The sequence below is a fragment of the Limulus polyphemus genome, unplaced genomic scaffold, assembly GCF_000517525.1.
Source record: "Limulus polyphemus unplaced genomic scaffold, Limulus_polyphemus-2.1.2 Scaffold367, whole genome shotgun sequence".
Taxonomy (NCBI): Eukaryota; Metazoa; Arthropoda; class Merostomata; order Xiphosura; family Limulidae; genus Limulus; species Limulus polyphemus.
In genome coordinates, this window is record NW_013665977.1 from 165,754 (window position 1) to 189,920 (window position 24,167).

The 24,167-nt window shown below is 34.1% G+C and overlaps 1 protein-coding gene across 2 annotated transcripts in view; it reads right to left on the reverse strand.

The window, feature by feature from the left end:
- The window catches only part of LOC106457734 (ATP-binding cassette sub-family A member 1-like), an 84,968-nt gene that overhangs the window by 6,202 nt on the left and 54,599 nt on the right, over positions 1 to 24,167 (reverse strand). For both annotated transcript variants that reach the window (XM_022383749.1, XM_022383750.1), the window contains exons 14-20: positions 20,092 to 20,341; positions 11,810 to 11,898; positions 9,751 to 10,632; positions 8,971 to 9,096; positions 6,186 to 6,434; positions 3,317 to 3,825; positions 881 to 1,068 (exon numbers count right to left, since the gene is read on the reverse strand). In XM_022383749.1, coding sequence (XP_022239457.1) covers positions 881 to 1,068; positions 3,317 to 3,825; positions 6,186 to 6,434; positions 8,971 to 9,096; positions 9,751 to 10,632; positions 11,810 to 11,898; positions 20,092 to 20,341 — 2,293 coding nt within the window. The remainder of the gene's footprint in view (positions 1 to 880; positions 1,069 to 3,316; positions 3,826 to 6,185; positions 6,435 to 8,970; positions 9,097 to 9,750; positions 10,633 to 11,809; positions 11,899 to 20,091; positions 20,342 to 24,167) is intronic.

Below are 24,167 nucleotides of genomic sequence, written 5' to 3' on the forward strand. Positions count from 1 at the left end.
TTTTTATCACCTCACTTGAAAGAGGAGTGACATTAGCTAACCTCCAATCCTCTGATACCTGCCCATTATTCAAGGACTGACAAAAAATATTAGTAAGTGGCTCACATATCCAATCTTTAACCTCCTTCAAAACCCTTGGGGAAATATTATCTGGCTCAGGACCCTCATCAAGAATGAGTTTTTGGTTTACACAGAGTGTTCAAGGGGAGTACTGCACAAGGAGGATGTGTTGACCTTTTTTTTTGATGGATGAGTATACTCTAATACCGATTGCATCATAGACTAGTCCAGTTCACATTATTACCTATAAGGGTAACAGCCTTTAAAGTGGGTTGGTATACATGTAAAAACGTTTTGGCTATAGCTCCAGTTATTTGTTCTGTGAAGCAGTGAGTATCTATCTGAAACAGATTTTCTGGTAAGGAAAATGTTAACTTCTCAGGTTTCTGTTTCAAAAAATGTGCAATTAATTAAAAATATCTCCTGCTTCAGTTGATGAAAAAAAATACGGCAATTTTCAAGAAATTCCACACTAAAATTTGAACATAAGTTTAAAAAGCCTGAGAGATACCAATGTTTTGTTACTAATGAAGAGTACTTGATTACCTATGAAAGCTTGTTAGATTTTTTTTTTAATATGTAATCACAAGTAGTAATTAAGCATAAGTTCATGATCAAATTATATAAATTGGAAAAAAATCCTCACAAACATTTTTTAATAAAGTAGCTAAGTTGATGGTATTGCCTAGATGGACCAACAGATTCCTTGTTGCCCTTAAATGTTAAGTTAAATACATATCATTTACAAAAAAGAAAAAAAAAGGTAATGGTTCCTTTGAATAATATTGTATAAATTATTTTACTTAAGCTTTAAACCCACCTATATTTCTCTGTGACTTTCTCTGCATGTTGCTTGAGATCAATCATCTCAATGAGTTCTGTGACAGTGTGACTAATGAGTGTTTCTGGTACTCCACGTAGACGAGCAAAGAGATACAACATTTCTCGACCTGTTAACTTGTCAATCAGAGCATCAAACTGGGGACAGTAGCCAATGTGTTCTTGAAACTAAAATATTAATGACCAACCTTTAATCATTAAGAAAGTAGTACAGTATAAATCATTATGAGCTTTTAACTTGTTAGTGCTTCAAAATATGGTACAAGCTTTGACACTGAAATACAACTTCAACATAATATTTTTACATAAGTGTACTTACAGTACTAAATTGCAATATATAGAAATATAAGCTATGTTAATTTTCATTAAGTGGCAATGTAACCAAAGCTCTCCTTTACCGCTTTTTATTAAAATAATTTTGTGTTTTATTCTATTCCACATGCACTATATACATAATTCTTTTTATGTGAAATTTCTGTTTAAACTAAGCAACCAATGGTTTTGTTTTTGTCATATTTGTTCACCATTTCAAAGTTCACATATAAATTTCAACTTGTTTACCTAAATAATGTTACACGTAACTACCAAGTGTAGTACGGCTTAACATAATAATTAGAAGTTCATCTGAAGGTTTTTGGGTTAAGTCTACTATGTATTCAATACATATCAAATGAACATTAGCATTAGTTAGGGATGAAATTTACATACTAGTGGGTTTAGTGCATAGTGACTTAGGATTCTAAGATTGTATGTTAAAATTCCTTAACATAAAAGTCCTCTTTAGAAATATATTTAAAAGGTCACAATTAAATAGATAGTGCAGTTGAAATAGTTTTATTTGAAATAAAAAAGAGATTTAATAAATTTATTAATAAAAAAATGCAGAGTAATTATAGATCACTAATTAAAAATTAGCTAGCTATCGTGTTAAACAAAATAGTGTATATTTTTGTCAGCTTGTGTATCTCTTTACTAGTTAAATATAAATTTTTATTTTGTATGAGAGAAGAAATTAAATCATCAAATGTTTGCTCTTTGCATAACATGGCTACATGAGTGACTTTAGTTTATGCATGATAGTTACATGTTTCGACCCAAGAATGTTATCCCTAAGAAATATATATAAAGTAATTTATATATAGTTTTTCCCCTCTGTTATGTACTATGTAAATTGTTACACTCCTTTGTATTAAACGTTAAACAAATTTTTTTGTTTATTGTTTGCTGAGATAAAACTCAGTCAGCCTTTACTGCTAAATATTAATCCTATGTGCATGATTAGGGGTCAAAGTGTAAATCTTACAACCTTTTACAGAGTGCCATTTAATACTGTATTACATATTTGATGTCAAAGTTATCAAATAATAATTTTACTCTATGATGCACAATTAGCAATAGCTTGTGGTATAGGAGAATAAATACCTGATTAAATATAAAGGGATACCGATAAAAACTGTAGATATGCATTTCAGAGGTTCTAGAGGTTATGCAAATACAATATGCAAACTGTACAATGGAAAAAATAAATAAATATTTTTCACTTGAAAATCATCTTGCACTCCGATTTGTCAGTCTGAGAAATACTTTTGTAACACATCCAATTTTTTGTGTACAACATACTTATACATTTGTAGCCAACACTTCCTCTCCAATAAGGGGTACTCATATGGACTGACCCCATGCACATTTAGTTAAATATTACACAAATATTTTATCACTTTTTCTCTAAACTGCATGAAAGTTAAGACCTAGAACAGGACTAACCCCCCCCCAAAAAAAGAATCAGGCAAACTTAGTATGAGTTTTTTCCCTCTTTTCCAAAGAGAGTTCATAAACAGCAGAAATGAAAGTGAAGTGATTGTGAATGTTGTTGTTGTGCCATAGTGTGTGTGTGGTATTTGTGTATCAACTACTGATGATGGCTGTACTGTGTATATTTAGGGCATTAAAGTTCAAATATTTGAAACATTTTTCTTTCAATCATAGTTAACCAGAACTGTACTTCAGTTGAAACTATTTAAGGATACAATATGAATTTTCAAAATTTTCAGCTGTTTTCTATTATTTTTGCATAATATGAATAAATGAACACAGAAATATCTGTAGTTTCTTCTAAATGTAATTACTTTCTCGATAAAAAAACTTAATGAATACATCCAAGATTTTATTTGGTTATTGCATAGATAAATATATTTAAAAAAGTTTCTATTACTCCAGCAATAAGTTTTATGTAACATTTATAGAATTCTGTGTTTAATACCACAGACTATGTATGACAACATGTAAAATAAAATTGTATGGTCAGTAGTCTGTACAGAAACATGATAAACTGAATAAATACGTTAGTGCTTATCACTAAAACGTCAAGTGAAAACTCCAACATATTTTGGTTAATTTAAATAAAGGACTAAGTTACCTTTTTTAAATCCTGCCTCAAGCTGTATTCACCAATATAAGCATTTCCCTCAGTCAGCATCAAATCTCCTGTCAACATTCTGAAAGTTGTTGTCTTTCCTGCTCCATTGATACCAAGTAAACCAAAGCATTCCTTCTTATGCACTCCTAGAGTCAATCTATCCACTGCACACAGAGTGCTAAAGTATTTGGTCAATTTTGTCACCACCAATGCCTCTGATGCTACTTGTCCTTGCTGAAGGAGATCTTCTATACGATCTTGTTCCTGTGTAACATCCACATCTTGATCTACATATGTAGTGTATGAACCTGAAAAAACCAAGTTTTGTGTTTTTTTCACTGCAGCTTTAAACTGGTACCAGAATCGTGCAAGGTTTGTCTCCATGAAGAGGAGGAGTGAGAAGAGGATTATTCCACTAATAAAAAGTGTAAGCATATCTCGACCACAGCCATTTTTATCCCAAGTTATTGGGTTTGTTCTTGGTATAGAGCCATTGTTATGGAATAAATCTGAAAAAGAAAATGGTAGTGATTACACTTTTCAAAGCTAAGCTTTTATTTTTATCAAACTATAAGACATCTGCACAATCAATAATATGTGGTTATCTGATTTCTCTTTCCTTACTATGATACATCAATAAATCTTTAGTAACAGTGGAAGTATAATAAAACTTTGCCCTTTTGTCACTGTCATGTTAACTAACATTTCATTTCTCTTGCATTACTTTGCAGATTCATGATGTCTAACTAACTTTACATTCACTCGTATAGGATTATCAGGTTATCAAACACAAATATTTAATGATTTCAGCCTGCATACAATTGTTGATTTTAACACAATTTTGAAAACTACAAGTGAACTGAATTATCTTGTTGATTCAACCCACAGTTTAAATTATTAATTATTAGCTTTCTTTTATCATTAACTCCTGTTCATTGTCAACCTTGGCCAAAATTTACTGACAATGTACAAGTTACAAATGAAGGAAAGTCTGTTAACTAAACTGGGGTTCAACGAATAAAACAGTGCATTATACTTATTATTGAAGTTATGAGTGTTAGCATTTTGTAATTTTTAAAAGTTAGGTAATACATCAAGAAAAATCTATTAGAAAACTGAAGTTCACTGTCACAACTAATCATTATTTCTTCACTTTGCTAATAAAAGAAAGAGTAAAAACATACTTATGTATGTTAATTCCTTTTAACCTGTTTTTAAATTAATGAAAGGTAAAAAATAGATGAATGAAATAATTATTATTAACCATATTTTTCTTTGTACATATAACAATATACAAATAATTATGCTAAAATATTGAACTTCTAGCATCACTATGATTAAACATTCAAATTCTTAAAGTAAGAAAACACACAATAAGTAAATTACACATATACTGCCATGCTACATTATTTTATCCACTGAGCATTCTCATAGCTGAATAACATTCATAACTTAATCTAAACTTAATTTTTTACAATTAATACTCTTTCTGCCCAACGATTTTATAAGACTATAACTTCTTCCTCATAAAGAACTAATTCAAGATTCAAAATGTCAAATGGTGTTGGGAATATCACTACTAGTTCTACAAGGTAAGCTGAACATGATGACTAAGCCTCACATTTGCCTTTAAAAAAATAAAATGAAAATAATATGCAGATCAAAAGTTATCATACTTCAAAGACAAAAATATAAAGGAATATATCAATCTAGTACAAGCACAATTAAAGGGAAAACTTATTAATGGTCACAAACGTGAGTGAATCATAATATAACAGTTGTGGGGAGAAAGACAACTGAAAAAACATCATACATACAATTAAGTTCAGTATCAACAGGAAAGAAAATAATTAAAAAAAACCTTGGGGAGAAAAACTGATCTCAAAAGTAGCTTAAACATTATGTGATTTCATCATCAAGTAAAATATACAGTCACAACAATAAGAAAATGAAGCATGCTTATTAAATACTGTTGCGCCAGCGAGGTCACGTGACTAGTATCACGCCACGTCCTTCTCGAACCTTCATGAATTATCGGGAGACTACTAGATTGCGGGTAGTCTGGTATATATAAGACCGGCCACGAAGCGACGGGGAAGGTAATGAGTAATTGAATGTATGCGGACAGTATATTGTTGGCCACGTGAGACGCGAGTTATAGCGTTTTAATAGAGCGACTGTTGAAATTAAGTGTATCGTAAAGTTGTATTCGGATAGAATTAACCAGTTTTATTTAATAAAGGACTTGTGTCGCTAAAGTTTCGTCGAAACGAATTTACGGAAAATTAACTAACGAACGGAGATGTAACAATACAATAGAAAGAAGAAAGATTAGTTCAGAAAACACAATGAAAGGTTTGCAACTTACACACCATCTAGTACAAAATACAATCTTAACACTACTATAAATGAATGCTAACTTTAATAACTTAAAGAGAGGAAAATAGAACCTAAATGCTACCAAGAATAACCATTTTAAACAAAGAATATAAACTTTGACTATGTATCTAGAACTGTAAGAAAACGTAAAAAGAACATTTTTTTTATTTCTAAACTTCCCTCAACAAGGTTTTTTTTATGCAAATGTATTTAAATGCATGTTAAATGTCCTATATTACTGAATAAACGACATACTCCTTACAGCCATGAGCTTGTACCTATTTTAATCAAAGTGATAATGCATATACAATAACTTATTTTCTAATATTTCATTCTGATTTTTACTTTTGTAGTGATGCATGCTGTACAAATTTTGTAAAATTTGTAAGTAAAATAACAAATGTTAATATTTTCTAAAAACGTTTCATATAGACCCATACTTAGTAATAAAACACAAATAAATTAAAACTACAATGTGTTTGAAACTTACAATTACAACACTTTGTTATAGTAGGGCTTGTGTTCATAATAATAATAGAAGGACATATATCTTTCATGTTTTCCTTTGTTAGTTTATCACATAAGCTATTTCCTTGGCTGATTCTGTTGATGTTTCCGAATCCCCAAGTTAAGGCAAAGTTGGGAATAAAGCGAAAGACCCAACATAGTATATTAACTGTCTTTTCTAGCATATTATCGGTGGTCTCCATCATCAAACATGTTATAGATAATATCATACCTGGAATAAAACAAAACACCAATTCTTAAGTAACTGTATATTAGCAATACTGCAGAAAAAAATATCTGTATTTTTCTGAAACTCTTATTAGAAGACAAAACTTGAAACTTCACCACAAATTTTTATATTTTAAATGCTAATGTAATATTTCAAATAACATACATTTTAAACACATTCTTAACATCAATATTTAAAATTGGCATTTCAAGTAGTTGACTTCTCTAGATTTTGAGGTCTTAGAATAGAATCTGAAATATGTCCACACCAAAAACTGTTAAAAAGACAAAATTTGTCTACAGGAAATTTTGACCCTACTATGCTTACTAGAAAAGCAAATTTGTATCTAAGGCTAATTTCAAGACCCTATCAAAGTACACAGAATCAATATAATATGTTTATTCATGTACAGCCTACATTTTATTTTTTTATAAACTAAGAACATGACATTATAGCACAATATACCAGAAATCAGAAGCAAATACTTTTAGAAATAATATGATTCCATAGTTTTTACTTTCATAAACAGACAAAAATACAGTAGTTCAAAAATTACTCAGGAGACAATGATAAAGCAGCTTCAAAAATTAAATACATAGCAACTTATTTTTGTATAAAAAACAGAACAATAGCTTTTTATAAATACAATATGATATACTATATTAATCTTTAAATGACAATAAAATACTTCTATCTGAGGCTTTAAAACTAATATATTCTCATTACAAATGTGGATGTTTAATAAGTTGAAAAGTTAGTAATCTGACCTATTAACACTTGTACGATACATACACACACGCATATATAAACGAAAGTAATGCGAACATCTGAATATTTACATAAATTTATCAAATCTGTAACTTCTACAGGATCAAATTCTTATATATTCCACTTTCAATTGAGAAATGCTGAACACTGAATTATGTTGTTAGCATGTTTTTGCTTGTTTAGAAAATAAATAAAAAAGGATGATCCATTAACGCTCTCAACAGAGGCTCGGTCAACTTGACTGACCACGTGACCTATTTGTACTCATTTAAAGTCTTTATACATTTAACACTTTTAACTCTCAGTATAGTGTGTATATCTTCAGTTAACATTACAAGTTTTTCACATATAAAAAATCATATTTTTTAGTGAACTATGTTTTGATAAACTAAAATAAAGATTTGTTCTTGAATATATTGAGTATTTGTTTTTAATATTACGTGTGCAAAATGATTTTCATGTTAAGATTAAAAACTTTTCTTCATCCTAAAAATCTCAAATTTCTTTTGTGTAATCCCTAAAACCTCCTATATACATTTCAACAGTTTTTTCAGCAAAACTACATATTTTATGTCATTTGCTCTACCCTAGCTTTATATGGGATTGGTCAATTTGACCGACCTCATAACCTCCACAAAAAAAAATCTAAATAAATATAAATTACCCCTTTTTTCTTTCTAAAATTACTTCAAATTGTAGCATGAAGCTTGAGGTTCGTAACAGTATACATCTATATATAATTAAATTGTATTGTTTTATTGCCTTTTAAACTGTCTAACTACTGTCCATGACATTATAAGTTGTAAATCACTTGGAGAATGTGCAGGTTATGTTACGCTTTTGAATTACATTACCCACGAGCTACTATGAGCTGCTCGCATGTGTGCCTCGTGAACCACTTTAATAATATTATTATTATTACTTATTATACCTAACCTGGTCTTAAATAACTTAAAAAGATCCCTATCTTTTACATTTTAGTTACATTTATAATAAATATGATAAACAAGAAATAAAGTACTTACCTTATCTTCTTTTTTCTTTCTGTCAATTGTCGATGAAACTTTTTTTATACTAATGGTAGTAACATACTAAATAATTTTTATTCAATTAAATAATGCACCAAAGAACATATACTAATAACATGCAAAAAAACAGACAATATCCCCTAATTCACATAATTTTTCTGGATTTCTAGCTATGCAACAAGAACTGTTACAAATTCATCAAAGCTAGAGCTTGCATTTTCCCATAGGAAAATATTTGCACTCTGAATGAAATTGACGATTACCTGTCCAGAAGACAACATTATACAATACATCATTTGATAGATGAAAATCATGGATTTCTGTTAGTTATTGGTAATATATAATTAAACCTAAGAGAGAACAATTAACAAATCCTGAAAGAGAGGATGTGACAGGAGGGGTTTGATTTTCTATTTGATAGCTCTGTAACCAAACAAACTTTAAGGCTATAAAAAATTATGGTTATGTTACCTTATAGAATTAAGAACTTAAAACTTGCATAATATGAAAATATGGATTATTAGCTAAGATTTTATGCTCTATTAATTGCTATAATATGAACACAAAATAGTTTGATAAAATTTTGAATGTAAGACACTAAAACCTTGTGTCATGCACAGTAAAAGATAGCCATGGGGATAGGGTTAAAATTCATTAAATTCATTTGCTCTGGATGATTAAAAAATGCAACAAGCTACAATTTTACTTTTTTGATTATCTTTCCTGAAATTCCATCTACTTACCTCCCATAATGTTGATTATAGCAAGCAAAACAAAACCTGTGGATGGCGACTTGGGTATGAATGAGAAGATATAGCTCAGTGGAATAGAAGCAAAGCCATAGAGAAGCATCAACAAGAATACAGCACCTAAAAACATTATGGTAAAACTTATGTATGTTAATTAAATTGTCATATCAGTACTGCTTAAAATTACTGATTTATTGTTATTTCAAGAATAGTTTTTAGAAATATTTCATGCACTCTCATTTTTTAAATACAAATGAATAAATGTTAAACATTACTTTATTTCTTTTAACACTGGCATCAAGTACACTTTATAGATGAGCATTTTGTTTTAATAAATGGTTATGAGTTACAAAACTTTCTAGCATTTCCTGAGCTTTCAGCCACAAGCATATTATCTAAAAAATGAATGTTAGACTTTTTTTTTAGGTTTCAACCAATAATCCACTAATTTCAACCTAGCAGAAACTGTTATATAGAATAAAAGTTTGAAGGTGGGTTATCTTTTGAAAATACAAGTTAATATTTTGGTGACTTCCGAACTCTTTTTGTGTGTGTGTGTGTGTGTATACAATATATAAGTTACTCTGTAAACCACTGTTTATGAATAAAGCCAAGCAATTAGTCTTAAGTTTATACACACAAAGATAAAATTTACAATAATAATGTATTTAGTACAAGATACAAGACAGTTAAAAAAACTTTAAACAAAAGATCTTCTTAACTGCTGAAATTAAAAGTAAAGTAAAAACAAGTTCACGGCAGTTTTGTACTCACCTATAGACTCTGATTGACCAGAATAAACATTGTTGGGGTCATAAGCAAAAAATGGAATAAGAATAAGCACAGAACAAACAAAATGAATGCTGAAATCCCAGACAAAGTTCATCACCCAGTATGTAATTCCTTGAATTCCAGTCATCAGCTGAATTAATTTGGCCTTAGAAATTCTTTCCTGAACTGGAAACAAAATAAAAGCTGAAGAAAAGAAAGTGAAAGCAATTGGTAGAAAAATTGTGCAAAGAAGTCGGCTAACAAAAGCAGCTGCAATATTGTTTATAGTGTCAATGGTGCTTCCTGTTAAAGGATGGTTTACCACTGTTATGGAAGCTGTATCAACTTCTGTTACATAACGTAGCATCGTAGTATGCATCAAATTTAAAGACATTGCTGCAACATGATATGGTTCTCCATTGTACCATGAAGTTAATTTTAAAATGTTGTCTGAAGATTTAAAAACACCTCCAACCATATGTTTTTTGACAAAACTGCTGAAATCATCTTCTCCAATTTCCAGGAGATATTTGTTTGGATCTGAGACATTTTCTTTCACCTTAACACCAGCATGTTCCAATGTTTGTTTGTATAGAGTGATCCACTTTGGATCCATATTACCAGTGTACCCATAAAAACCTTTTGTATAACCAAAGCTTCCCTTAAGGTCCAATCTGAGAGGTGGGGAGTCATTAGACAGTCCTCCACTGGTGAGTTTATCTATCCACATCATCAAACAAATAATCAAAATAGGCAAAACAAGTTGAAACAATGCCAGCACCCAATGACGTTTTGTATAGTGGAATCGTTTGATTAGTAATCCCTTCAGTTGTTGGAAAAACAGCTTCAATCCAGTCAACTTTGGTAGGTCTGACCTCTGCATGACTGGAAAAGTGTTAAAAAAAACAACCTTATATCATTCAGGTCACAAACTTCATTTAGAGATTAATTCTTTAAACAATTACACTCTTCCATTCATTACATTATGACTGATTTGTTATCACATGATTTAGAGATATTTATTTTTATCAATACCAGTAAGTGCACTTACAGTTCCTTAAGATAATTACCTTAATATTATGTAATACACATATCATGCATTTACATCAAAAATTTTACAAACAAAGCTCGTGGGTAATGTAATTTGATAACATAATGTGAGCTGCACATTTCCCGAGTGAGTTACAGCTTATAATGGCATGGATAGTAGTAACACACGTTCAAAGGGCAATAAAAGAATAAAAGTTACGAACTTAAAGCTACTTAGGATAAAGGATTGTAGTTTTATGTTACAATTTGAAGTCATTCTAGAAAGAAAAAAATGGGTAATTTAAATTTATTTTTTATTTTTTTTTGGTGGTTACGAGGTCAGTTAAAATGACTAATCCCGTATAGAAATTTGGTAGAGAAAATATCAGATAAAATATACAGATTTGCTGAAAAAAAAAAACATTTGAAATGTATTTAGGAGGTTTTAGAGATTACACAAAGGAAATTTGAAATATTTGAGATGAGGAAAAGTATTTTTAACCTTAACATGAAAATTATTTGCACATGGACTATTCAAAACAAATACCCAATATATTCATGGACAATTCTTTATTTTAGTTTATTAAAAATACTTCACTAAAAATGTGATTTTTTGTATGTGACAGACTTATAATGTTAACTGAAAGACTACCAAATTTTGTGAAGATACAGATACTATATTGAAACTTAAAAGTATTAAATCTATAAAGACTTTAAACGAGTACAAAGAGGTCACGTGGTTGGTCAAATTGACCAAGCCCGTGTTGAGAGTTAAAGAGTATTGAAAAAGAACTAAACATGAGCATCTAAATATACACGCTAAACAGAACCTGAAGATCAAAGGCGGAAGACTTTTGAAACGTCGTCCTCTACATTTGTAGTTTTCTACAACAGGCAATTGCTGTCCATTTGAAACTTAGATTCATTATAAATACTCTGCCTAAACAACCTATCAAAGATTAAGTTTTTTCTGATAAATTCATTAAAATTAAGTTCCTAGGTTTAAACTTAGCATTAAAAAATAGTACTCTACCTGAAATATTCTCACTACACTGAAGTGGTCTGTTCGATTTATTAGAAAAATCACTTTCTTTTACAGTTTCTTCTGCAATCTGCCCTACCCTGGAAAAATTCATGCAAAAACAGCTTTTTATTAATGCACATAAGATAAAAAAAAAGATTTTAAGATGTAATAACATAAAAATTTACCTGTGATTTTTCTTTTTTTTTTATAAATGAATTTTGTCAAATATTTGATTAACTCAACAATTTGAACCTGAAGTTTCGTTCTTTAAGAAGTATAGCCAGCCAGTAGTAGTCAACAAATCAAAATACAAGAACAACATATTCACATCAATAAAACTTACATTAAAAGAATTTTTAAAAGCCAAGTTCAGCTGCTAATGAAGATATAATTACGGGTGATTTTAATTTCAAACATATTGATTGGGAAATGCTAGAGACAAACCATGATTGAGAAAGGTTTTTGGAAACTGTTCAAAATGGCTTTCTTCACCAATTGGTCCATGAACTTACTAGAAACAATGCTATTTTAGATTTATAGTCAAGTTGAAATACAGAAATGATCAAGTGGGTAGAAATTGGGGAACATCTGGGTGCAAGTGATGATTACTCTTGATGAGATCAAGAGATTTGATGTTTTGCTGCATATGGAGATAAGGAATAATGATATTTTGGTTACAAATTTCAAAAACATTTTAAAGGGATGAGACAATTATTATCTGTCGTGAATTGGGCAACTGAGTTATTTGGAGAAACTGATCAGATGTAGAAATTTCTTAAAGATAAATTTTTAAATATTTAAAGTAAACATATTCCTTATTGAAAGAAAAGGGTAAAAAACCAGGTTGGCTCATAAAGAGTATAAGATATAAAATTAAAGAAAAGCATCATAAATTTAAGAAATTTAAATTAACTAGTGTGATGGGAGATTTAGAAGATTAAGAAATTGGTGAAACAAAAAATTAGGACATCAAAAAGGATGTATCAGAAAAGGTTGGCTGAAAATGTAAAAATTAACAGTAAGGCTTTCTTTAATTATATTAAGGGTAAACGAAATGGCAGGATTGGGGTAAGACCCTAGAGAGATGATAAAGGAAGGCTAGTATCTGATGATTATGAGGTGGTTGGGTTATTAAAGTTAAAAATTTCCTACATTGAAAATATATTTCTGACAGGTAGTTACTTCCATTTACATACATAACTATTCACATTCAGTGCTGCTCTATATTTTCAAAATTTTTTCACACCCCCCACAAGCCTTTCACTCCTATATACTCCATGGTTCACATGGTTTAACTGATTTACGCATGCAAATTTTCATGTGACAAATCACCATCAACAGACGTGTGTCTTCCTCTATGCTATTCCATCTAACTATCATTTAGGCAGAAAACTAAGCACCAGTATACAGTGGGGAGGAAAGGTGGGAAATGTGAGCGGAAGTAAGTGCCTGTCAGAAATATATTTTTATTGTAGGAAAATTACAACTTCTGACAAGGTACCTTACTTCCGCTCACATACATAATTAGAATACCACACTGAATAGGTGGAGGGACCGGTGCAAGGAAGAAAAAATAAGCATCCTTCAAAAGTATCCAAAGAACACCCCCCAAAAGCGAACCCTCAAAGCAGATGATATGTGATAGACCACACCACGTTTGTACCAGGTATACTCTTTGCCCAGACATGGCAAAGGTGAGAATGAGTCAAGTGGACAAATTTGAGAAGCACATTCCTTTGCGGGTAAAAGAGGGGATGTGCTCCAAGATGTAGAGTGGCTAGGGCAAGATGTACCATACATGGCATGTCAACTGCAACCAAAACTTGACCGCTAGGAACCTACATCCATGAGGGGGAAGGACAAGGATCATACCTTCAGTATGTAAACTACAATCCAAAACCCAACTGCAAAGGACTGACATCCATGTGGGTGCAGGAAAGAGGATCATACTGTTTTCACCTCAAGTCCAACCAACCAGAAGAACTCTCACCACTGATCAGTGAACAGGGCATATTTGAGCAGAAAGAAATATAGATATATCCCCCTCAAATCAAACAGACCAGAACCACACTAAATACAGTAACATCCTTGGCCTAAATACATCAAGGGGTAGAGCAAGAGGAAGAAGCAGAGCAATGACCAAGTGCACCCACTGTGACCAACAACAAAGGGACATGCACTTGAGATGAACTGAGTAAGGCAGCAGGACACTCTGAACATGTGTGTGAGGCTTATGTTGATTGGTTTAGCTCTAAATCCAAAATTCAACCACTGGGAACTGACATCCATGTGGGGGTAGGATGAGGGATCCCAACTGAAGTGATGAACTGCACTTATGCTGGCACACTACATGTATGAGTACATCATGTCAATTGGTTCAAGTCAAAATCCAAAACTCAACTGCTGGGAACCGACGTCCATGCAGGGATAGGATGAGGAATCCCAATCACACGACATGTGTAATAACATATGGTGATTGGTGCAGCTCTAAATCCAAAACTCAACTACCAGGAATTGACATCCATGCAGGGGTAGAATGAGGGATCCCAATCATTTCTACAACAGAAAGAACACCACTGCCCTACTCTCAACTGAATGAAGGCATTATTGTGTATACTGCGTATCTCTCAATCAGGAGGATACACCCATGGTCCACCACCCCAGTGGCATGGAACTAGAAAGTGGTAAGGACTCTCTTACTCAACTAGAAGAAATGGGGGGAAGGGATGGAGAAATGCAGGGGAGAGTCTGGAGGAACATACACACCAGAGATAGTGCAATGAGTGACTATGAAACCCTATTTTGAAAAGCAGACCAAACTCGACTTATTCAATCTAAGGAGTGGTAGGGATGGGCAGCTATCCCATTCTGGATCAGACTAGGAACAGAGATGGGAAACAGAAAAAGTGGAAATCAGCGAGAAGGAGGGATTAACCTCCCAAGTCACTGAGGTCTTGGAAAGATCAATCTGGGTAAAGAAGAAGATATGAATGAAACATGGAATAAGAAGACAAAAATTCAAGTGGAGGTAAAGTAAGGTAGTGAAGCACCACATTGACATCCTAATCTGGAAGGGCTGCACCCTGTGGAAAGCGACTAATCCCGAAGAAACATAACAGGAGTGACAAAGGATGGAATGCAAAAACTTTACGGTACCATGAAAAATGAAAATTATGGGATAAGGCCGCCCAATAACCAACGATCAAGGAGACCAAAAACCCCTGTTCATATAATCAAGTGAGTAAATCCATAATAATAACAGTGGGATGAGCAGGGGAGAACCCCTGGCCTACAGACCAATGGTGGTGATGCCCCAGATTTCCTCACTAAGGACCAGATAAAAACCAGATGTGAAGATGAAAGGTTCCTGTAGAAGGAATAGAGTACTGTGAAGAGGCAAGAGTGGAGCAGCCACGAAGACCAGTTGGGCTAGCCAATAGCGGGCAATCAGAACCTGACAAAGAGTGGAGTAGAAATCACCCTGGGAAGGAGATGGATAGGAGGATACACATAAAGGAACTTGTCAGTCCAATCCTGATTGAATGCATCACCCGCAAGAGCAAACAGATGAAGCACCGGAGACCAAAACTGAGGTAACTTGGCATTGAGGATAGTGACAAATGCAGGGTACCCACCTGAATGCACAACCACTGGAAAATCTGAGGATCTGAAGACCACTCAGTCAGATACATTTTGTCTGGGAGGGATAGATGACCCGTGACTAGGTTGAAATCACTTGGAACATGACAAACAAGTTGATGAATACCATATGTGTTGACCCAAAAAAGGAGATCCAGCATTCAAGAATCGATGCTACCCTGGTGATTGATATATGCCATTACCATAGAATTGTCTGTATGAATCATAATCAGATGAGTGTGGGCAAGAGGAAGAAAATGATCCAAAGCCCAATGGATAGCAAGTAGCTTCACATTAGTGATATGGTAAGACCATTGTGTCGTAGACCCCACTGACCTGAAGCAACTTGTTGCTCAACCCATGTCCCCAGCCGTGAAGTAAAGCTTCCATTAAAAGATGTAAATCTGGACGAGTGGGAGGAAGCAGAACCCCTGCCAAAGTGATCCTTGTCCAACCACAAATGCAGATTGTTTACAATGGAAGGAAGAATGGAAATAGGAACATCCAAGGGATTCCATTGATCGTGAAGAGTCCATTAAAGGGATCTCATATGAGCACGACTCATGGGGAAAGTGTCATCATAGAGGACCAAATCCCTAAAAGAAATAGGACCTCGTGAGCAGTAAGAAAGATAACAGTAAGAGCATTAATGACTGTCAGCTCCATCGAAGAGAGTCAAAGAGGAGAAGGTTGGGCCTGACTGAGATGAGTGTTGAACAAGACACCCAAATGGATAAGATACTGGGTGGGATCAAGGAAGGATTTCTACAACATGTTCAATCAACCGACTCAAGCCACCTCCAAAAGAAGCAGATGAGTGTATTGGGTAGACTCCAGTTTAGAATGGGCCAACAGAAGCTAGTCATCCAAATAATGGTGGAAGTGCAACCCTCGAGTGTGTACATGTCCAGCAAAAGCCTTGACCACTCGAAAAACGACATATGGTGTGGTTGCAAACCTAAAAGGAAGAGTGTGAAATTGATAAGTCATCCCATGATGAGCATACAGAAGGTAGAGTCTCGCCTGTCTTGATATGGGAATATGGAGATAAGAATTTGAGACGTTGACCTTGGTCATCCATAAACCCAGAGTAAAATCAGGTAGCATAAAGAAGCGGTTGAGGTGTGACAGATCTATCACAGGCCACCAGTCTCCGGTTTTCTTGGGGACAACAAGCAGCCTGGAATAAAAACCCAGAGAAGGGTGAACCACAGGTTCAATGATATGCTAAGAGAGAGTAGATCTTGGACTGCCTCATACAGATGCTGACATTTGGTAGGATCCTGAGGCAATGTAAAAGAAACTGGCATCTGAGACAATGGAGGAGGTGAGAGAAAATGGATGACAAGACCCTCTGATAAAACTTGAAGGGCCTATAGATCCCCGGCAAAATCTCCTCATAGATGAATAAATCAGGATAAACGAGCCCCTACCAGACCATAACTCACAGGGTAGTCACCAATACTGTTGGCGGAGTGACACTCTGCATCAAAGAAAATGAAGAAAAGAAGATCCTTGTATGAAAGGAACAGGTAAAGGTTGGGAAAAATTAGAATAGGGAACACAAATAATGAATTGTCAAGGCTCCGTGCAAGATAAACAATCAACCAACAAGGAAATAGTTAATTGCTGTCTTACAGATTCAACTTGGGATTCCAAAGTCACTGGAAGATCTCCAAATGACAACCAATGGAGAAATGGGGCAAGGCATAAGTTCCAAAGATAAGGAGTTGGCAAACGAGCATGGGACAAAACCATGTCTCTCCCCAAGTCCCAATAACAGAGGAACCACGTGTGTAAAGAAAGAGACAAAGTTGACAAACGTGCTAACAAAGATGTAATTAGGGCAAACGTATACCCCGAAAAACTCTCAGGATCACAGTGGGTCACCTCAGAGAGGAGACAGATGGTAGACGAGTACCATAGGATAGACATGAAGGTAAGACAAAGGCGAGAAAATTAGGCATGGTAAAAAAGAACAGGACAAATTTGCAGATGACAAGGTCTTGGGTGTTGCTAGCTGTGAAGAGGATGCTGCTGATTTACAAAAGGATTTAGATCATTTAGTGAGATTGCAAATATGTGGCAAATGGGTTTTAATTATAATAAATGCATGCGAGTTATCATAATTTGAATTATAATAATAATTTGGATAGGAATAACCTTAATAGTGTCATGAAAGAAAAGGATCTAGGTGTGATGGTTGATCAGTCTCTTAAGCCATCCAAGTAATGTGCTGTTGCTAGTGGTAAGGCAAATAGGATTTTAGGTTGTATCTACAGAAATATTCAATAGAAGTCTAAAGAGATTATAATTTCATTGTATAGGTCACTGGTTAGGCTACATTTAGAATATTGTGTTTAGTTTTGGGCTCCTTACTTTAGGAAAGACATTGAATTGTTGGAAAGAGTCAAAAGGAGGGTTACTAGAATGGTGCCTGAGATGGAGGGGGTTGTCATATGAGGGGAGGTTGAAAAAGAAGAGTTAAAGGGGATCTGAATGAGGTGTTTAAGGTTGTAAAGGGAATTGATAGTGTTGATGCATCATCTTTTTTCATACTTAACAGTGAGAATAGTAAGACTATGGGACACAAATATAAATTTAGGGCAGAGTATAAGTCATCTTCAAGTAAGAAAGTTTTATTTTTCTAACAGGGTGGTTGGCCTTTGGAATGGGTTGTTTTCAGATGTTGTGGAGGCAGTAAGTTTAAGTGGGTTTAAGAGAAAGCTTGATAATTATATGAATGATAAGGGCTGACTAAGATTTAAAAAATATATATTATCATTAATAGTCTCTGTTTAGTTTGGAGGATGGGATAGCAGATAGAGACCAATATGTCCCACAATGTCCCAAAACATTTATGTTAATGCTTATTTATCAGACAATATAGAATATAAGCTTTCATTTACTTTTTGTTGAAGCAGATACTTTTTTTGCAGAAACCACTAAACTCTAAATAACATCTGCAACATTATAATACCCATTTAAATAGTATATCTGAAAACAATGACTAATTATATAAAGCTTCTGACTCAAACAAATGGATACTTAATGTAAGTAAGATATAATTTATCGGGTAGTAAGATTTCTTTTAGATTCCTTTATATATAATATAAAAGTAATTATACCATAGGCACTAGCTTGTAGAAAAATGCTGTGATAAAATTGTTCAATATTATTTTCTTTGTGAAAAATATAAATTGATGGCTGTAGTAAAACATTATTTCTACCATTTTAAACATGAATATACTTAATCACCTGCAATTTAAGATTATTTTTAAAAATCAGAAATAATAATTTGATCAAATTATTATCTCTGAAGCATTATCATCTTTGAAGCATTTTCCTTCAGTGATTTCTATCTCAGACAATGAAAGCCATTTCAGTATATATATATATATATATATTTTTATTTATATATATAACTGATCTTGTATAAATATTAACCATTTAATGAATTTTTTTAAATATTGTCATGCTGGATTTTGAAAAATTACATTTATCAAGACTCACTTTGTTCCTCTCCTTGGCTTATTTCAAGTTTATATAGCTTAAAAAAATGTTATTTGTTATAAAATGCACACACACACACACATACATCAATTTAAATTTCAGCTGATCGAGCAAGAGCATAATTACATATTTTTTTTCTAAATCCTATAATGACAACTGCTTACTGTTGGTTATTTTAAAAATACTGATGATATAACACATAGTCATTATTCACTTTGTAGATTCTCTGTGCTATAAGTAATATTTTAAAGTTATATTGCTGAAATTCCAATTCCCCCACATTTTCTATAGATAATAAACATGTCATTTCAAGTTAGCAATATGAATATTTTTTTTCTTCATGAAATATATGCATATTTGCCTCAAAGTATTTATATATATTACTTAATTCTTGTTTCTTTTTTTTTCTATTTTTAACGTAGGATTTAGCTTTAATTGATACTTATTATCACAATGTTTTTGTACAGGATTTCCTGAGATTTAAGTCCACAGATGACAAAAATAATAAGAAAAATCTGCATGTAATAAATTTTTATCCATGATAAACATCAGTTTGTTTTGTATTTATTCTATTATTAATCTCTTCTATAATTAACCAAGATAATTGGGTGCACTGAAATTTTCAAAAACAATTTGCCCGAGTTAATCTGGTCGAACAATTTCTCACCATATTTTTTAATTATTTGCCCAAACTGATTCACATGTTATCCTCATTTACAATGAGTACTTGCTAAAGAACATTGTAAATGCTATTTGTACAGATCTTTATCACATTTATTTTGAATTATATATCAAATGCTGGAGAAGAGCACTCCTGTTCTTTACTGTAGTTTCATTGAAATAATAGATACCACATACAAATCCTTGTATGTAACATTTATTTATCGGGTATATTTTGTACAGAAGTATAATAATAGATCATAAAAGAACTTTTGTTTCATTAATATATAAATATAGGTTATCAAAAAAAGTGAAATAAAAAACCTGACATTTTCAAGATCATTTCCAAAGAGGTTAATACTGTCACACACACTTTCAATTCTTAACAGTTTTGTACCACTGGGATATTACTATCACTTACTTCAACAACTGAGATATAACTAATACTCATTTCAACAACTGATATTACTAACACTTACTTCATAAACACATCTTCCATGGTAGTCACAGACACACCAATAGCTGTTATACCAAGCTTATCTTTTGATTTCTCCAGTTCATGGAACAAGGATGGAAAAGATGAAGTCTGATTACTTGCTAGTGAATATAGAAGTTCAGTGTTCATACTGTCCTCAAGATAAGCATCTGTTACATGTTTCTGCACCACTTGAGTCACTTGGTCCATTTCACACAAATCTCCCTTTGCTATTCTTAGATAATAACCAGCACCTAAAATACAGTACCATATGACAATAGTATCAACAGTGACTTTTTGTTTATGATTAAAATTAGTTTAGATTCTACATTTCAAAATCAACCTTGGAATGCAATTCTTAAACATAAAGTTCACTTCAACAGAATCACGACAAGAAGGTAAGCACACTGAAGTGGACAAACGCCTTCCTCAACCCAAAGAAGCTTGAAAGGCAACACTCTAAACTTGGAATGATGGGATCCTTTATGCCATACTCAACCCGAGGAAACAGAACTCATCCAGTCTGGAATTATGAACACTCATCCTCACTCCCCAACTGTTTGAGCAAGGTAAATTCCACTTGTCCCCGGAGTTATGGGGAGGATGTGTAACAAACTGTGCTCAATCAAGGACCCAGGATGGAACCATTTACTTTTAGAATTACAAGGAAATAATGAACATGAATCTTCCATGAACTGATATTGATAAAAAAAAAGGACCACGCTCAACCAAACTGGATAGTGGAGCATCTAATCTGAAGCAATATTACGAGTAGGCTGGTGCCTCTCCTACCAACGTCTGGGAAAAACATCCTGGGACCTGGGTAGGAGGGGACCCAACTTTGCCCTCCTAATAAATAGGACTACATCCATACATAAAACATGACAGTAGTTCCAAAATAAAATAACCAACAGACACTTAAAATATGGGAGAAGTCCTGGGAAACTGAAGGATCCCAACAAATAAAAAGTTGTTGTCTGGCACCTCTGAAGGCATTAGTGTGGGCAAGATAACACTTCATCACCCTCACTGGACATAACAAATGATCGAGATCCAATCAGTCATACAAGTGAGAAATAGTGTTCAGATGAATTGATCCCCTTCCCTGACTGCCAATGTCTTAGAGAAGAACCTGTCTGAGGACACAGGTAGAATGATACAGTATCCTGTGCAAAATCAATGCAAACAAATCTGATTGGCGACATCTGTAGGTCAGCAGCAACAAAAATTGAACCTTCATGGAAAGGTTTTACATTGAACAAGAGGCTAAGGTCTCAAACACATGTTGAGAAAGGGCATGTAATACCACCTTAATATACCAGTTAGGTGACTGAAACTGTCGTCTGGGAGGACGGAGGACCCAAAATGACATGAGGAAGCTGGAGAGTACTGGGGACTCAAATTATTTTAATCTTGAGTATTTAAAGATAGTCAATAAGGCTGCCTTATACAGGGCAATTATGGAAGATGCAATAACCTGGTTAAAGACCCAGGTCAGAAAACAAGTTATGGTTGGCACTTCTAATCGAAATGGGTTCAACTTCCACATAACCCCATGCCTGAAGCTTGAACTTCAGGATGACTGGATGTATGATGTCAGATCATGGCTGCTTAAACAGATATGGCAAACAGGAAGTGGAAGAGGTGGGCTCTCCTGAAGGTATTGCAGAAGCAGAAATCAGGATTTAGCTACCAATCCAGTGCTATCAACACCCAACAATAGGTTGGAATGAATCATAGGTATTACCTTTGTTAACATACAAATTGGTGGGTAGGCCAAGAGGTGGAATGCATCAATTACCAAAGCCTGAAGGTTAGATACCGGAGACCAAATTGCTGGTAGTTGGGTGTTCCAATGAGTGCCAACACACCAGTCATCAGTGTTTCAAGATGAGAGCCAATCCAACAGAAAACCTCAAGAAACAGTATTCATTCTATCTGGAGAATCTGTACGAGTCGAAATAACTGATCTGCCACCAAAGTCATCCCCTTTGGCAAGTTAGTAGGATGATATGATAGGAGTTGTCCCGAAAAAGAAGATCCAAGGTTCGAAAACAAAGAGTCCTGGACCAAGGACTTGATGGGAAATATAAGACACCACCATGGAATTGTCAAAGTGAAGCCTGACGATTTTCCCCTTAACAAGCTCAGACCACGAGACATCGTCCTTTGAATAGCAAGAAGTTCTAAAACATTAGGCAGGGAAGCCTCATTGTCTGTGCATAGACTCTGAAATTCCTTACCATTGAGATGTGCACCCCCATCCCTAAAGTGAGGTATCCATGAAGAGGTGGTGGCAGAGGAACACATATCGGAGTACTGTTCCGATCTAACCATCCCTCAAGATCGAAGATAATTATCCTGAATAAGGAAACTGGGGAATCCAGTGAATTGCTGTTCATGATCCATTTGTTACATAAAAATCACTGAAGGTATCTCTTGTGCTTTCCTCCAAAAGAAATGAGGGATTTGAGAGATCCCCACATTCCAAAAAGATAAACATCTGTGCAGTGGAAGGAGGAGAGGTGAGTATGACTTGAACTGCCTGTTCCACAGCTTGGAGACAGATAGAGTCAGCTGAGCCTGATTGAGATACATGTAGAAAAAGATACCCAGACTGATGATACATTGTTTTGGAATGAGAATAGATGTCTCAGCTCTGATAATAGAACCTGCCTTTATTGTTCCTGAAAGTAGAATCCAGGTGTGACATTCTGCCAACTGATGACATGGTGCTAATAGTAACCAGTTATCCATGATATGGTGTGTGCACGGGCCAAGGGAAAGGAGGTTACAAGAAAAAACATGTACATTTTGGCAGAACACACATGGTGCTGATGCTAGTCCAAAGCCCTGAACTGCAGCACATGGCCCTTGCATACAAAATGCAGATAGTGGCGGGATGTGACCGTTATGGAAACATGCAGATAGGAGTAGGCGACATCGAACTTGGCATCCATAATCCTAGTAAAAAATGCCAAAGCAGAGTGAGGAATGTCTCCATTGAGAACCTTGGAGGATCTAGGAATTGATATAGACGAAAAAGATTGATGGACTGGATGCCAATCTCTTGTTTTCTTGGGCACAACAAACAGATGGGAATAAAACCTTGAAAGAACTAGCATGACTCTTCACTGCCCCTACACCAACAAAATTCTGATAGCCCAAGAATGAAATACTGAAATCCAAGTATCTGAAGGAGGCAGAAACACTACAGGTTGGGTGGATAATGATGGTGAAGATATGAACTGAAGGACTAATCCTGATTCAAGGACCTCTAGTGCCCAGGGATCCATGGTTAAGGTTTTTCCACATGTCCAAAAATTCTCAGAATCAAGCCCCCCACAGATCCCAAAGCATATTATAATCAATGCCACTGCTGCTGGTGGTATTCCTACCAAGCTGAGGAACATCTTGGATATGGACAGAATCTATTCTGGGTACCAATAGACTAACAGGCTAATGTTGGGACCCTCGAATAGAGGTGGAACTATGATCCTTTGTAGGAGCCGAGGAAAGGTGAGATACGACTGACAACAGAGACGAATGTAGAAACTGACAATCAAACCAACGTGCAGAATGATAAATATCTTATCACCATATATAGAGTGAGACGAATCCCAGAAAGCTGTAATCTATTCAAGTTGACTACAGGTTAAATCACATAATTTCGAAAACTGTGGCAGACAAGGCATAGCTGTCCTTTTATGTAACTGAGCAGTAAACCTCCCTGCATGAACCACAATATCAGTACATCACACACTTGATGGACCAACTGAAGAAATAGAGCCTCCTGACAAGCCAACAGAATAAAGGAAAAAGCAAATATAAATTCACTTCAGAATGTTAATGATAGCCTTTAAATGCAGCTTCAGAGCCCCCTGGAGGAACACCATCAAACCAAATATATGTCTTCAAATTCGATGATGAAGAAGCCACTTTGAGACTAATAATGGCTGGAGACGGCTTGAATGGGTAATGAAGAAAAACTTTAATATAAGTTTAACATAACAGCAGATGTACAACGTTTCGACAAGGTTTTGTCATCATCAGGTTTGCTGTTATGTTAAACTTATATTA